The 16,899-nt window shown below is 36.9% G+C and overlaps 1 protein-coding gene across 3 annotated transcripts in view; it reads right to left on the bottom strand.

Annotated features, from left to right (window-relative positions):
• Positions 1–1,578: 1,578 nt before the first annotated feature.
• Positions 1,579–16,899, bottom strand: part of syt7b (synaptotagmin VIIb) — a 211,705-nt gene continuing 196,384 nt past the window's right edge. For 2 of the 3 annotated variants that reach the window (XM_055182584.2, XM_055182736.2), the window contains 7 exons: positions 10,961–11,084; positions 9,987–10,254; positions 8,500–8,669; positions 5,908–6,022; positions 5,011–5,210; positions 3,074–3,196; positions 1,579–2,958 (listed from right to left, as the gene is read on the bottom strand). In XM_055182584.2, the coding sequence (XP_055038559.1) occupies positions 3,092–3,196; positions 5,011–5,210; positions 5,908–6,022; positions 8,500–8,669; positions 9,987–10,254; positions 10,961–11,084 (982 nt within the window). In that variant the 3' untranslated portion in view covers positions 1,579–2,958; positions 3,074–3,091. The remainder of the gene's footprint in view (positions 2,959–3,073; positions 3,197–5,010; positions 5,211–5,907; positions 6,023–8,499; positions 8,670–9,986; positions 10,255–10,960; positions 11,085–16,899) is intronic. The other variant, XM_055182824.2, reaches the window with a different exon arrangement.

The raw sequence follows: 16,899 nt of genomic DNA, 5'->3' as shown, positions 1-16,899 counted from the left end.
TTGTTTTAAGCGCAAATTCACTTAAATTTGATATTTTTGGCTATACAATTTAAGTGAATTTGTGCTTTAAAGAAGCTAAACCTGCCAATGGGGTGAGAAAATTTTGCTTAAATTAAGTGTTTAAGAAAAAAGAAAACTTTTTTCTCACCCCATTGGCAGATATTTTTGCTTGTTTTAAGTTTAAATTTACTTAAATTGTTTATTTTTTGTCCAAAAACTAGACCTCCTAGGTCATTTTGCTCATCCAATTCCTCTTGATCTAAGAACCTTTAGACACTCGTATTGAAAACAAGACAAAATACAAAGTATGAAAGTCATTTTTTTGCAGTGTGCGATTAGAAAACTTGCAAGATTTCGTTAAAATTTAAATTTTGTTGCACGGCACTTGCAGGCATGAAAACGGTCAGGAAGGAATATATAAATAAATAAATTTGAAATTGCACAAATATTTTATCCTGATCAAAATCACTTGAAGAACTATGATGTCATACTGTAATTAGGATTTCTAAAGTCTTAAAGGGATAAATTATCCAAAAATAAAAAAAACCCCAGCTCCGATCGAAATATTATCTTGTGTTCCACAGACTAAACAATCACAGAATTTTCATGTTTCACCAATCTATACCTTTAAGTACGAGTGTACAAAAAAGTTTATAAAATTGTATGACCTTTGATATCCAATCCTCAGCACAGACGAATACAAACAGTGACAAATGCGTACAAACACACACAAAAAAAATCGTAAAATAACATTCCTTGTGTTGTTTTCCGGTTCTACTTTACTCTTTTATATTACGATTAGTTCATTAAAATGCTATTTTTGAAAGACGTTAAGAACTCATTCAGCCCTTTGGAAATGTGTGAAAATAAATGAGAAACATCTTGGCAGCGGTTGAACTCACATTGGCAGTGTCATTGCATACTGGTTAAGTGGTTGATGCAATCCAGTGCAAGATGTGTACATTAGACGAGTAATGCTGCCCGAAATAAAAGTACTTTTACTCAGTGTACACAAATGGCTTCTATGCCAACACGTAAACACGTCAAACACTAATTCTTATCCTGTCCATCACTCTTTGGAAGAAACTTTAACTCTTTCCCCGCCAGCGTTTTTAAAGTTGCCAGCCAGCGCCAGCATTTTTTATGAGTTTCACAAAAGTGTAATGCCTTCCAGAAATGTTCTTCTTCACTGCAAAAAATTATTTTCTTGTTTTTAGTAAAAATATCCAAAAATTCCAAAATTAAGAGTTGCTTTTTCTTTATGAGAAAAACGACCCTAGAAAACAAGTCCAGCCTCCAGACCAAAAATATCACATCCAAGTGACTTTGTGCATAAAACAAGCAAAACAAATCTGCCAATAGGGTAAGCAAATTTTTCTTGTGTTTAAAGAAAAATGTTCAAGATTTTTTGCTTACCCCATTGTCAGATTTTTTTTGCTTGTTTTATGCACAAAATCACTTAAATTTGATACTTTTGGTCTAAAAATTGAACTTATTTTCTCTGGGTCGTTTTGCTCATCAAGAAAAAGCATCCTAATTCAAGACTTTTTACATATTTTACTGAAAACAAGACAAAAATACTAAGAATTTTTTTTCTTGAAAATCATTTTTTGCAGTGTAAATATATAAACATACAATATATCAAATGAAAAACAGACCCTCTGCTTAAAAAAATTGTTTTATCCTACCTTTATTTGTTCTCTTTTTATCACCTCGCAAATATGAGTAGGTTTCTTCAAAAATACAAAATTTTGACCAAAAAGCTGAAATAATTGCATTTTTGTGAAGGACTTTTGATAAAAATCAGATTCAAAGCGATGATCAAAACATACACGGAGTTTGAACTGTTTGCCTTAAGGGAATACTTCCGGGTTGGTTAAGTTGGGTAAGAGCGCCACCTGGTGGATAATAGCAGAAATACGGATTGCAGAAAAAACTCGTCATTGGCAGGGAAGCGTTTTCTCTTAATTGACGAGTTAACTCGTCAATGGTGGGGAAAGAGTTAAAATGGCCGTTTCGTTTGACTGTGGGGCTGAAAACATATTGTACGAAACAAATGCGCTGCTAACGCACAAAAAGCAAACGCACCAGTTATAGAGTTAACAATACAATGTCTGTGACATTAAACCATATTGTTTTTATTCAGGTAGCTAGTTAAAAAATGTTGGTTTTAACTTAAAATTATTCGCTCACCAAGATTGTCTCGTAACTTTGTTCTCAACGAAAGTTGACCTGACCGTAGAAGAGCATTTCTGAATGTAACAACCAGTAAAAATGAAATTACGAAGAAGCATTTGGCATTCACGTATTTGCACAGAGTATGTTTCGGGCCCAACCCAAATTGTTACAATTTTCGATTTTGTCATCGTGTCGTTTTTTTATATTGGAATGTTCTAAAATCGTTCAAACGTGTTTCCCATAAGCACTCGAACTGGTCAGATAAAGTGACTTTGAATTATTTTTTTTAAACAAGACCTCTTTTTTCTTTCACAGAACAGCACCCACAGTACATACAGACAACAAAGAGTTCCAGCGAAGAGCAATTTCTACACGGTTCAGAAAAAAAAACACATCAAGGGGTGACAAAATCTGACAAACAACAAGTTCGTCCCTCTTTTAGCAAGGTATTGCACTGTGGTTGCGATCCTGGCGGATCTTTTCGTACGCGTAGAGAGAGACGGCGCGAGGGGGCGAGACAAGAAACGTGGTGATAAAAGGGTCTGTGTTCTGGGAATTGTTCGAGCCGGTTTAAGTTCGGCGGTGATAGAAGTCACACTGCTTGCGGTCCAGCCGAACAGCTGAGTTGTCAAACGTTTTCTCAAGGAAGACGAGTCTGTTTACTTCTGCTGTACAAGACTTTCTCTCCCAGACTTCTTGGCAGTGCTTAGCCTTTTTGGTGGAGAAAAAAATAAAAGTTGTGAATAAAATAGAGTCTTCGAAATCAAACTGCAGGAAAAACTGAGAAGGAAGAGAGGAAGAGAGAGAGAGAGTGAGAGAGAAAGAAAGTTGGATGGCTTTTGGTACCCGTGTTTAAACTTGTGCATATCAACAGGGTTTTGAAGATGTTGTTTACTTTTGGTGGGCGGATCCTTCAAGCTTTGAGAGCGTGCCATTGGGCAACGGCAGTGCGTGGATGGCTCATCATGTCTTTCCAATGTTTAACCTCTGCTGGGCCGCTCTTCCACGAAAGATAGATCTAAAAAATATAATGCACATAAAGATAGGAAGGATGAAGAGAAATAAAAAATATGTTTTTCATTTGAAATAAAAATGTAAACAACACAAATGTTTGCATAATCACTGAAAAATAATCACAAATAGTAGACTTATTTTCTTAGGTTGTTTTGCTCAACAAGAAAAGGCATCTTAATTTAAGAATTTTTAGATATTTTTACTGAAAACAAGACAAAAATACTATATATTTTTTTCTTGAAAATCATTTTTTGCAGTGTAGTTACAAATTTAATCAGTTTAAGAGCAAGTACACAAATTTCAATATACAGTGGCAAGAAAAATTATATGAACCCATAGAAATGAACTGGTTTTCTACAGTGATTTGCCATAAAATGTGATCTGATCCTCATCTAGGTCACAACAATAAACAAACACAATGTGCATAAGCTAACAAAACACAAATAATTCTACTTTCTTGTGTCTTTTTTTGAAAACACCCATTAAACATTCACAGTGCTGGAGGAAAATGTAAGTGAGCCCATAGACTAATTACTTTAAGGACAGCTAATTTGTGTCAGAAGCTGGCAAACTGGAGTCCAATTAATAAAATGAGTTTAAAGGTGTGGTTTAGTGCTTCTTTGACTGATAAAAAGACACTTAAACATTTTAATATTGCTGTCCTTGCGAAGCATCAGCTCTTTTAGAGAGCAACCATTTCTCTCTAAAGATATCCGATTACTCCATAAGGCCGAAAAGGGATACAAAACAATCTCAAAATGTTTAGACATCCATCAGTCTACACTTAGACAAATTGTCTAATGGAGACAGTTTAATACTGTAGCTACCCAAGATGACTCCTAAGGCACAATGGAGAATAATCATAGAAGTAAAGAATTACCCACGAGTAACAGCTAAAGACTTGAAGACATCATTGGAACTGACACACAGCTCTGTTCATGAGTCTACCATACGAAAGTCTTTGAACAGGCACGGTGTCTATGACAGTACACCACCTAGGAAGCCGCTGCTCTCCCGAAAACATGTCTGTGATTCTGAAGTTTGCAAAAGAGCACGTTGGCAAACCTCAATGCTATTAGGAAAATATTTTATGCACTGATGAAACAAAAGTAGAACTGTTTGGGAAAAATACTATGGCACAGCTTACCAACATCAAAACATCATCCCAACAATGAAGTATGGTGGAGGGCACATCATGATTTGGACAAGCTTTGCTGCCTAAGGGCCTGGATCACTTTGTCAAAAGGGAAAATGAATTCCCAAGTTTAACAAAATATCCTACAGGATAATGTCAGGGTGGCTGTCCACCAGTTGAAGCTCAGTAGAAGTTGGTTGTTGCGGCAGGACAATGACCTTTAGCATCGAAGTAAATCCACCACAGATTGGCTTAAGAAAAACAAAATGCACAATTTGGAGTGGCCTAAAAGTTCAGACCTTTGGAATAATCTCAAGAGAGAGCGGTTCACACCAGATATCCTACAAATGTGTCTGAGTTGAAGCGGTTTTGAATATTGGGTAAAAATTCCTTCTTAACGATTCTGCAGATTCAGTGCTTGCTTGAAGTAATTGCTACCAAAGAAGATTCAACAAGCTATTAAATCCAAGGGTTCACTTACATTTTCCTCCAGCACCGTAAATGTTTAATGGGTGTTGTCAAAAAAGACACAAGAAACTAGAATTATTTGTGTGTTGTCAGCTTATGCACATTGTGTTTGTCTATTGTTGTGACCTAGATGAGGATCAGATCACATTTTACGACAAATCACTGTTCATTCTTAGGGGTTCACATACTTTAAATTTTTTAGCTCCATTGCCTACCTTGCCTATGACATCATTGCGACTCAGTTTGTCCTTATCCATGACTGTAATGACAATGGTGGTTTCTCTGAGGACGTGAGCGGGGACATCGAATGGGAACGACTCGTTAAACACGGGATTCAAACATCTCTTCATCACCACCGTCTTCTTCTTCTCCACTCGTTTATCTTTGTTCATCAGCCACACTTTGACGTAAGGGTCTGAAATAAACAGACCAGAAATGCGATGGGTTTAATCCAGCCAATTACAATTCCTATGGTCAATTTCTAAATTACATTACAAGTGTTAATGGCATATTATGACCCTGTAGATGGTTCCTTGACAACAAAACTCAATTTTCATTGAATGCCCATAAGCATTCGGTATAGCATATGCACAGAACATAACTACCATATTACATTTACATTTATTCATCAAGTGGATGCTTTGGAGAGCACATTACAGCCATCTTACACTGCATCTATGGTTTTAATATATCTGTCCTCTTGCCCATTATAAGCTCTCTCTCTCTCTCGAAACATAGGCCGTCACTAAGCAAAACTCTGCTATCTTCAAAGACACCGCAGTTTGCATGTATGCTTTGCAATGCAATCGTTAAAAATTGTCATCCATTGCTGCTTTTGAAGTAGGACTGTCAAATAGTGGAGATACTACACCATATTTTGAGAACGCATGCATGTTTCCTTAACATGCCAATTAAAAACCAACACTGATTAAAATGTGGGACATTTTCCTCAATATGCGAGGTGCGGGACAACGTTTCAAAATGCTATGGGATGGGTGGTCACCCTATTTGAGACAGAGACAAACCACACGACTCCACATTTCTCCCCAGCTCTCATAGAAACTTATAGTCCACAAGATTTTTTTGGAAGAGCAGAAATCTGAGTTTCATACCAGATGTTCCTCCAATGTCCATGGCTTTGAGATTGCGTGCCTTGATGATGCTGACAGTGATGATGTTGGCCGTGGGATTATAACACAGAGACACAAGCAGGTCACCTCGACTCCCCTGATAAAAAAAACAACACAGACCAGTAAGACCAGATGCAGACCGCTTCACTGGTTTAAACCCCACTGGATCACGCAGGCTTACGGTTCATATGATGTCTTTATCTCATTCAGTGTTTCCAGCACCGGAAATAGAGTTCATAATTTCTGGAGCAAATGTACCCGCTGGAGACCTTCTGTAGGCCAGAAATCTTAACTGAGAAAACTTGAACATCTATTCTTCTTGTAGTAGAAAGGGCTTGAAGAAATTTGACAGCACCCACAGGGCCATTACTGATGCATGACAGCCCACACTGTTAAATTAACTTATTATTTCCAACGTCCCCTATCCGGCCCTTTCAGTCACTTCAGTTATTTGGACTCTATTATTAGACTATTACTGGCATCTTTTGTTTTCTTATCACACAGATTTTCTCTGAATTCCCTGTAGATCACCTCCCAAACATTTATTTGACTCATGTCTTTGCAAAGAAATGGTCATAACTTATTTTTTGTCTATGACTGTTTTTTGTCTATGAGGTATTTTTTGTCTATGACCCCACCCCCCCTCCGACTCTTAGAATCAAACAAGTGGTTTTGCGCTGTCTTTCCAATGCTCTCTGGACAACTCAATTCTGACTGATAAATTACAACCCCCTTCTGAAAGGGTAAGGTTTTAAATGGAGTTTGGGCCGAGGGGCAACCTTCCAATCTCTCAGATGAAGCCAATACGGAAGTGACTTAAACTGCAATTCATTGACTGTCCACTAGAGGCAGGCTCCAAAAGGGAGTAAATTCCCATATACCCCCATGTTAAATTGGCCAACTTTACAGTAGAAAATAATATGTTTACAGCCTGGTACAAAATTAGTTTTTGGTCTGTATAGCTAAGTTTGCCCTTCATGACAAAAGTGAGGGGGGTGAATAAAAAAAAATTAAACTCCTCCGTTTAAATTATATTAAGCTTTAAAGTTCTGCATAATTAAGGGCGTGGCCACTTGAGTGACAGGTGAACTGCCACTGCAGTCACTAAAATCAAGCTAGGCGGGCGTTGTTTTAGGAACCAGACACCTCAGGTTCCCACACGTCCTGCCTCTTTACCCATTTTTGGATATCCGCGAGTGATTCGCGGTGACGCGCGGCCAAGATGGCGACGGCAGGCAATGCTTACTTTAAGCTTTAAAAACGATCTTAAGAAACCAATGGGTGACGTCACGGGCACTACGTCCATCTTTTTTTACAGTCTATGGTTTGGACACTTTTGAGCTGGTCAGGCTGGAAGATTGGCCAGATTGGCTGAGCTGGTTGGTTCATTTAAGCTTGTTTAAGATGGAAGTAGCTGGTTTAAGCGGGTCCTCCAAGCCTGGTGGATCAGCTGGTCTCCCAGCTTTGCCAGCTGAAAAGTGGCCAAAACCACTTTAAAACCAGTCTGCTACACCAGCTGAACCAGGCTGGGAGACCAGCTAAAACCAGCCAACCAGTAGGGCATCCAGAAGTCAAAGGTCCCTCAATAAACCATAGCAAATCCGGGGATTATCTGACCACTCATCTGGGCTAATATGAAATATTACTGTATGTAATAAATTATTTAAAGCTGCAATTTGTAACTTTTTGTTAAAAATAAGCAAAAATTTGTTATTGAGCAACTGCAAGAAGAATCATTGTTGAAACCTTACCTCGATTCACTACATTAGGTTATAATAATGATTTATAAGTTGGCATGTTGGGTCAGATTTCACAAGAAATGTCAGTTGTTTTTCAACAAAAGTAAATATAATATGTAAGTAACCTGCAGTTTTGTCTATCAAACAGAGATGGCGATAGTGAGCATTACAATAAAGTTTATATTTAAAGTCGCCATGAAACGAAAGTTGTGATAGTCTTCTTTTTCCTGTCGTGACATATATCCAAGTGAATCGACTTCTGAAATAAATAAAAAAATGTAGGGTGGGACTTGATTTCGTCCATCGAGAACTGATTTGATTTTTGGAAGTTGGGCCATGTTGCTAATTGCTACTTTTTTGAGCGTCAAGGAAACGACTGCAATGCATAAACACAAAACACAGTTTTAAAAAAGGAGAGGGGCTACTCAATATGTCCGACACTAACTTTTTGTTTCAATAGAAATTACCCCAACACATCGAATAACACTGCACATTCCTGTCCAAGGCATCACCAAAAGAACATTTACCAAGGTTGACATTTACGGTAATTGTGAGTATGGCAAGGCTTGAAACACGCAGATATTTGTTTCAACATTATAGTGAGGTTATTTCATAGATTTTATATCAAGCTAATGACAATCTCCTTACCTTCACAGAAACATGCACATCATTAGATTTATAGAAAAAAAAACAGGATTTGGCTGATTTATGAGCCTTTTCATTTAGTGAGGAAAAATTGGTTTGTCATGTGATAAGTTAGTTGTTATGATATTACATTAGAAAGGGGCCAAATGTCCTCACTAACATACTGTAACACAGCAAACTGTATACTTACACTGCCATCGCTGCAGGGTTTCAGCTCTTTCCAGAATGTCGGCATGTGGGCCAAATCAATCTTGTTCAGGGGGACCGACACTTCTCCTATAGGGTCATTTCTGCTGAAACGGTCATAATCCAGCACCTGCATGTACAATGTACGCTGGACCACCTTCTCGTATGGAAACCCTATGAGACAGATGAAATGATCTCACTTAAATGAGTTTACTGATCAATGTGAGGTCATTTTTTGATCATTAATAATATCAGCCTTGGATTTCAGTCAGTTCATTGGCTGTCTGATCCATACTGCACCAGAGAAGAATAAATAAATAACTGCAATCAGATTGCTTGACTTTAATGCAATTATGGACACAAAACAAAATAACCAAGTTTCAAATGAATGAAATAAGCTGCGATTATTGGACAATTATTATAAAATCAACATAATAAATGTATATGCCAGTGCATTAAAAAGAAAAACACTCAACAAATGTCGGTATATTCAGGCCACAATATAATAATAATAATAATAATAATAATAACAACAACAACAACAACAGCAACAACAACAACAACAACAACAATAATAATAATAATGAAAGAAATAGTAATAATAATAATAAAATAATAATTAATAATAATAATGGTAATAATTATAATAGTAGAATAATAAGATTAAAAGTAATAATAATAATAATAATAGCAGTACAAATATTAATAATAAAAGTAATTAAAAGTAATAATAATAATAATAAAATAATAATAATAAGAGTAATAACAATAAAGGTATTATTAATAAAAGAAATAGTAATAATAATAATAATAATAATAATAATAATAATAATAATAATAATACAAATAGTAGTAGTAGTAGTAGTAGTAGTAGTAGTAGTAGTAGTAGCAGCAGCAGTAGTAATAGTAAATAATAATTAAACTAAAAATAATACAAAAAATAACAATACTAGTAATGATAATAATTAATAATAATAATAATAATAATAATAATAATAATAATAATAATAATAATAATAATAATAATAATAATAATAATAATAATAATAATAGTAGTAGTAGTAGTAGTAGTGTAGAATAATAAGATTAAAAGTAATAATATAATAATAATAACACATATTAATAATAATAATAATAAAAGTAATTAAAATTAATAATAAATATAAAAATAATTGTTGTTGTATTAAAATAACAACAAAAAATAATAGTAGTAATAATATTATTACTAGTAATATTATTTGTAATAATAAAAATAAAATAAAATACTACTACTACTACTACTACTACTACTACTACTACTACTACTACTACTACTAATAATAATAATAATAATAAATAATAATAATAATAATAGTATACACAATAATAATAATAATAATAATAATAATAATAATAATAATAATAACAATAATAATAATAATAATAATAATAATAATACTAAAAAGAAAAATAATAGTTAACAATAATAATAATAATATTGTAAGCCCGGACCTTCAAACAGAAAGGTCTCGTTCCAGTGAGGGTTGAGGTTCTTCCTTTTGACCTTGGTCTCGAGTTTGTGCTTCTTGTCTGGCAAAAGGTATAGTTTTACAAACGGATCTGACGTTCCAGAGAAGTCTTTGGCAGGTAGATCTTGACCCTTCAGAATCTTCACTGTTAAGGTGGAGTCCTGAAAACTGTAGCCCACGCTGAACTGGATGCGACCCAGTTTCTCACACACGGGTCCTTCGTGTTCCTCTTCTTCAGAGCCTGGGGACAACTAATAAACAGATGAACCGCCCAATTATTTCACCTTTGGTCATTTATTAAAAAAAAAACACATGACAGTGTTTTCTGTATTACTACTAAATGTGCCATGGCAAACAAAATGAGTTTCTAGCCGAGTTTTTAGTTACTGATTTGAATTAAATGCGCTAAAATGAAAAGACTATAGAAAAAAAGTTGTTACCTTTACAATTACATCTGTCAAAGTGCAAAAAGGGAATTGGTGATCTTTACAAACACCTTAGTGATCCATCACCTAAAAGAGTCTGACAACCGACAGCAAATATAAATGAACTCCCACCCGTGTCAGGACCTTGGGTTTAATTTGACTTGTCATGCGCCAGTGCCCGGTTCCTTCCCAGCACTACTACAACAGCATCTGGCACTCTTTAAAAAGAGGAAACACCATCATTTACCCTCACAGTCTCTGTAAAAGACGCCTTACCACCCACATGATTACACAAACCCTGACGGTGCCCACAGCACAATGTACCACATTTAATTACCGGCCTCCGGTTGAGCTACGGTCTTCCTGACACAGCTCTTTACGTGACTGACTGCATGAAGGGAGAGCACCAATTACTCGGGACTGATCCCTGTGTTTAAAGGATACGCACCAAAGCACGAGCGGTACTTTAAGGAGGTGAAAATGAACAGAAAGTTCAGGAGGGAACGATGCTCAGGAAAAGTCTTCTCATTACCATCAGCATGTCGCTGGTGACGGAGTTGGCCAGGTCCGAGACGGAGGAGTTGGCATCTGTCCGGCGGTTGCTCTCGTCTGGAGTCTGGCCCTTGGGACTACTGCCGGGTTTGTTACCTGCAGGTCTGAAAAAAGAACAAGAGGAAAGTGTCAACCGTCTTGATAAGTACCGTATAACTGCTGAAAGTCATACACATAGGTGGGGTTCCACGTTTGTGGGGCACCTACTGGCAAACAAGGGTGCTGCAATACTTTGAGATTAGCGAGAGAGTCTTCATGGTTTTTAAATATATGTTTTAAATGAGTTACTCAGTCTACCTATTAAAATATTAAGATTGGTCAACTAAAATATGAATGCTCATATTTCATTAGTAGCTCAGATAAAATCATAACTGGCTCTGGTCTGGGGGGGCAGTGCCACCCTTGCCCCCCAAAACTCCACCTACGCTCATTCACTTTTTCATTGAATATTACATATAATTATACCACGGGTCTGTCGAATGCTGCATTCTGATTGGCTGAGAAATGTTCTATGGGTATTGATTATTTTTCTGTAAACCGCACACCTATCTTTTCAAATGTCTTAAAAATAGGCACCAGAGCAATGTTTGTGGTAACCGTGGTATAAGAGGAATAATTGACTCCGGTCCTTTGAATTATTAGAAAATAATGCACACCTGCAGTGTAACGGCATTACCACCTTGGTGTGCATTATTTTCTTATAATTCAATGGCCCGTCGTCAATTATTCCTTACGTAAATGATGTCTTTCTTTCTGATGTTAATTTACATGGTTAAATGTAACCATGACACAACTGTAGGGAAGCCATTCGTATGCTGGCTTCTGGCTCTGCCAATGGTGTGAGTTTAGGGCAGAGCTACCTGAAATATTTGATTAAATTGACTAGTTTGTCTGAACAATGATAGATGCTGTACCGAAAATAAGGGGGTGTTTACACTACAACGCTTCCAAAAAAAAAAAATTTTTAAATGCGTTTTAGCTGTTTTAGGGTCCTGAAAACTTTTGAATATGTGATAACGGCATCGGGTATCGGCCTTGATACCACATTTTCTACTAAAAGTCCCCCGATACCGGGAATCGATACCACGGTCTGAGAAATGTCTATGTTTGAGCAGCGTGTAAGGGGTTATTGCCTCTTGTGTTGTCCAAAGAGGCATAGTTTACAACAAACTGAAAAAAAAACTGTTTTGCACTGTCACTGTTAATTTTTTTATAATATTTATTCTGTAATATGTTGCATACAACATGCTTTTCATTTTAAATAAATGTTCTTAATTCAAAACTAGTCACTTGTTTTTTTGTTAAACTATATGACTAAAGCTGTTACCTGTAAATTTAAATCATGTTTTTTTTATTAAGTACTCAGTATCGGTATCGGCAAGTATTGAAATGCAAGTACTCGTATTCCAAAAAAGTGGTATAGGTGCATCTCTAGTGATAATGGTAACATCATGCACATGTCTTAAAGGTTTTTTGAGATGTAAAATAAGTTTTCAGTGTCCGAAGGTGTGTATGTGAAGTTTTAGCTCAAAATACCCCATGAATAATTAACTATAGCATGTTAAAATTGTTATATTTTAAAGGTCTGCAACACATTCTCACTCCCCAAGGCGTCAAAATCTGAAGCATGTTCAAACGCCTTCAGCGTCAGTATGAAGACGCGAAGGGTGCCCCTATGCATCACTATATCGCCGAAATGGGAACTCTGTTGCTTTCATGCTAATCCCTCAGCGTCGGATATAGACGAAAGGGAATCCCGGAAGGTGATGCCGTCACGTTATGCGACGATCGGCAGGATCATGCCGCTTCTGGACGGTAACTACTCAATTTTTTTCCAATTTTTAAACCATTGTCGCTTGGGGTTGGGGTTAGACTTGGGGTTTGGATGTCAGTTTAAGTATTGGTTTATACTTTTTGTCTTCTGATTTTTAAGACATTGTTGCTTGGGGTTAGGGTTAGAGTTGGGTTTGGGTTAGGATGTCTGTATTGGTTTATACTTTTGGTCTTCTGATTTTTAAACCATTGTCGCTTGGGGTTATAGGGTTAGAGTTGGGTTTGGGTTAGGATGTAATTTTATGTAACAGAAAGTCTTTCTAACCCCAACCCCAAGCGACAATGGTAAAAAATTTTGAACAAAAATTGAGTAGTTGCCGTCCAGAAGCGGCATGATCCTGCCGATCGTCGCATAACGTGACGGCATCACCTTCCGGGATTCCCTTTCGTCTATATCCGACGCTGAGGGATTACCATGAAAGCAACGGAGTTCCCATTTCGTCGATTTGAACATGCTTCAGATTTTGACGCCTTGGGGAGTGAGAATGGGTTACGGTGTGAGCATGTTCCGCTTTTTTGCGTCCCTTTAAATGCAAATGAGCGGATAATGCAAACACTGATCACCATAATTGTGGTTTGTTGAAATTGAAACAATTATTTTCTCTCTCTCTCTCTCTTTCTCTCTGCACTAAATGGCAGTGCCGTGGTTGCATCGTGCAGATTAAGGGGTGGTATTATTATAATAAGAGCTCCTTATGACATCACAAAGGGAGCGAAATCTGAATGACCTATTTTTTCTTGCAGAGAATGGTTTACCAAAACTAAGTTACTGGGTTGATCTTTATCATGTTGTCTAGGTTGATAAAAGCACTGGGGACCCAATTATTGTACTTAAACATGGAAAAAGGCAGTTTTACAAAGTAACATCGGCACCTACTGGCCTGGCACAACATTTTCAGTCCATTGCGTGGATCCGTATAAACGTGTAACTTTTTAACAACGCAGTGTGTATGCTAAATTTTTCGAAAAACTTCTGTTCTGGGTAAGTCGCTTTGGATAAGCGTCTGACAAATGCATTAAAATGTAAATGTAAACTTAAAGTGTGCAAACTACATTTTATGTCCGGTATCACATTTACAAGTAAATGACTTTCTTCTCTATAGCTAAGCCTGGGTAGCTCTAAAAGCTATGATCTTAGCTTTTTGGATATTATCTAAATGCTGTTGACTAAACAGTGTAGAGAGGGGTGAAAGAAGGGCCATACTCTGTTCACAAGGGAATCCTGGGAAAAACAAGACCCTTACAGTAAGTATTGAATTTTTGAGACATTAACATTTACATCTAGGCACTTAGCAGATGCTTTTATCCAAAGTGACTTACAAAAGTGTGGAAAAACAATAGACTGATTCATCTTAATTCATACCACTCTGCACAACAAAATTAAGCGATATCTATTAAACAGTCTGACTTTCGACGGCCCTGGAAAGCTAAAAATGGGTGACGCAGTTGTAAAACAAGAACATTAGAGTGAAATAAATAATGCATGCAAAATGAAGGTCAGGGAGTGAAATCTATCATTACTTTCAGACTAAGAACAAGATGGACGAGAACAAAACCAAGAGAGGCTGCCGTAAAACAATATTTATATCGCTCAGACCTGCGAGGAAATGAAAACACTAAAAATTCTGTGACATAAAATACTTTCTTCACAAAATAAACAGGAGTCAGAGCACATGATTATTTTTCGTAACTATAACAAGTCAATGGATAAATGGATGGGTGTGTGAGAAACGGAGAGCGATGGTTGAAGCCGTGGCTTAGTGTTCCTGAAGCACATTGCGTTAGCAATGCAAATGTTGTGGGTTCGATTCACACATATACTTGTGGGTACTGTAAATACCAACATGATCTCACAAAGTTCCATGGGATAGTCACAGAATTTTTTACTCATTTTTCCGTGGCATTCTCACGGATCTGCCCATTTTTCCGTGGCCCTGCCACAGACTTCCTTTTCCCTGGCATTCTCACGGATTGGTTACTCAACTGCTTTTTCCGATTTTCAAACTATTGTCGCTTCGATTTAGGGTTATATTTGGTGTTTGCATTAGGATGTCACTTTAAGTATTGGTTTATACAATTTTTCGGATTAATTTTCTAAACTTTAAACAATTGTCGCCTGGCGTTGGGGTTAGAGTTGGGTTTGGGTAAGGATGTCATTTTATGTAAATCTAACCCTTAACCGAAGGGACAATGGTAAGAAAATAGGACAAACCAATCCGTGAGAAGGCCACAAAAAAGAAAGTCTGGCAAAGCCACTGAAAAATGCGGAGATCCGCGAGAATGCCACGGAAAAATTAGCAAAAAATTAAATGACTATCTCACGGAAATTCGTGAGATCAGGTTGGTCAATACACGTGGTCACTGGGGTCCCTCAGGGATCTGTGCTTGGTCCACTAATTTTCTCCATCTACACAACACCATTTGGACCTATCATACAGGCACAAGGTTTCTCCTAATACTGCTATTCAAAAATACTTGATATAGATATTGACCGCATTTTCAATCCTTTACTAAAAAATGTATTCTCTCTTTATCTCTCAACAGGTATCGTTTTGGAATATTGAACCATTGTATCTTAGTAGGCTATACAAGTTTTGTACTATTGCCTCCCTATGACAAACTGCTTTATTATTTCACAATCTTTGGATTAAGCGTCTGCTAAATGCCTAAATGTAAATACCAATTAAAATGCAAATTAATTTTTTGCTATGGCCTGCTTCTAGTTAAGGTTCCTATGCGTCACATAAAGTATGTTGCTGATTGTTAATTCATGTCTTTAATAAATTACCTAATGTTAATAAATGAGACTGCATTGTAAACAGTTCTCAATTTCCAACCCTATACTGATACAGTACATAAATATATCTGTAAATGTAAATGTATGACCCCAGTGCTATGAGACCTATGCTGATTTACTATTGATGCTGCTGCCAGAGGGGGGAGATGAACACCAGCCTTTGACTTTTTATCCTCCGGGGAATTAAACCGAGAAGAAGCGAGCGCGGTTGGCACGGCAACGGCCGAAGTGATGCAAGCACACCTGTTGTGTGGAATGCTGGGAGATAGGAGACGTCACCAGCAAATTGCAAAGTCAAAGACAGACATGGCATCTCAAGGGAAATGACAAACACCCTGCCAGAACGATCTTGAGTCATTTGTGCAGTATAAGATGATCATAATAACACAATAACCGAGGTCTCCACTTTTGTGGATGCTTTCTGATTGGGACGTGGAGTTTAAATATAATTAACCCCTGAGACTGACCGAAATCAACCACTTCCATACTATATAATACCAGTATACATAATGAATAGTTTGTCCGAAATTACAGTATGCAAAAGACGAGGATGGTACACTGTCAAAAAAAAAAAAAAATCAAAAAAGCTGTCACTAGGGTGGTACCCCTTTCTAAATAATATGTACCATATTTGGTACCAATATGAAGTACTAATATGATACTAATATCTCTTTTGGTAAAAGTGTGTACTTTTAAAAAAGGTGGGTTTGATTTTCTGACAGCGTATGAATTGGATGAACACTTTTCATTCCCATAAGGCCATGGGAGCTGAGAAAAATTGCAAGTTTATCTCACTTATCAGTAATGTTCCTTTAAGGCCGCTCAAGACATTGTTTATTCAGCCGTACTTTAGTGTCCCAAGTCACTATGTGACATGTTTCCTCCCACCATATCAATTATGCAATATCTAAAGTTTCCCGTGGATTTTTACTGGAGCAACCTTACGGCACTCAGGAATAGATGTGCCTTCGTAAGCACCCATGCATGAGGCTTTCTCTATGTAAAATCCAGGCCAAGAGGTCATCAAAGCTTTTATCGCATTAATATGTGCTGCAGGGTTCAACAGCATATGATTTTATTAATCCGACTCTGCTTCGGTTTGTTATTCGCAACCAATGTTTCAAAGCTTCTATTGTAATGCAAAGATTAACATTTTGGAAAAATGACTGCATTTGCATTCATATTATTTCCTACTAAAGTGACAAGAGTGTGAATATCTTATCTTTTGGCAATTACTGTACGTCACAAAAGCCAGTCTGGATAAAGATTGATATGTGACTCTTTAGTGA

The sequence above is a fragment of the Misgurnus anguillicaudatus genome, chromosome 21 (genome assembly GCF_027580225.2).
Source record: "Misgurnus anguillicaudatus chromosome 21, ASM2758022v2, whole genome shotgun sequence".
In the NCBI taxonomy this organism is placed as follows: domain Eukaryota; kingdom Metazoa; phylum Chordata; class Actinopteri; order Cypriniformes; family Cobitidae; genus Misgurnus; species Misgurnus anguillicaudatus.
Note: the sequence above shows the minus strand (reverse complement) of the source record. Positions and strands in the feature narration are given on the sequence as shown.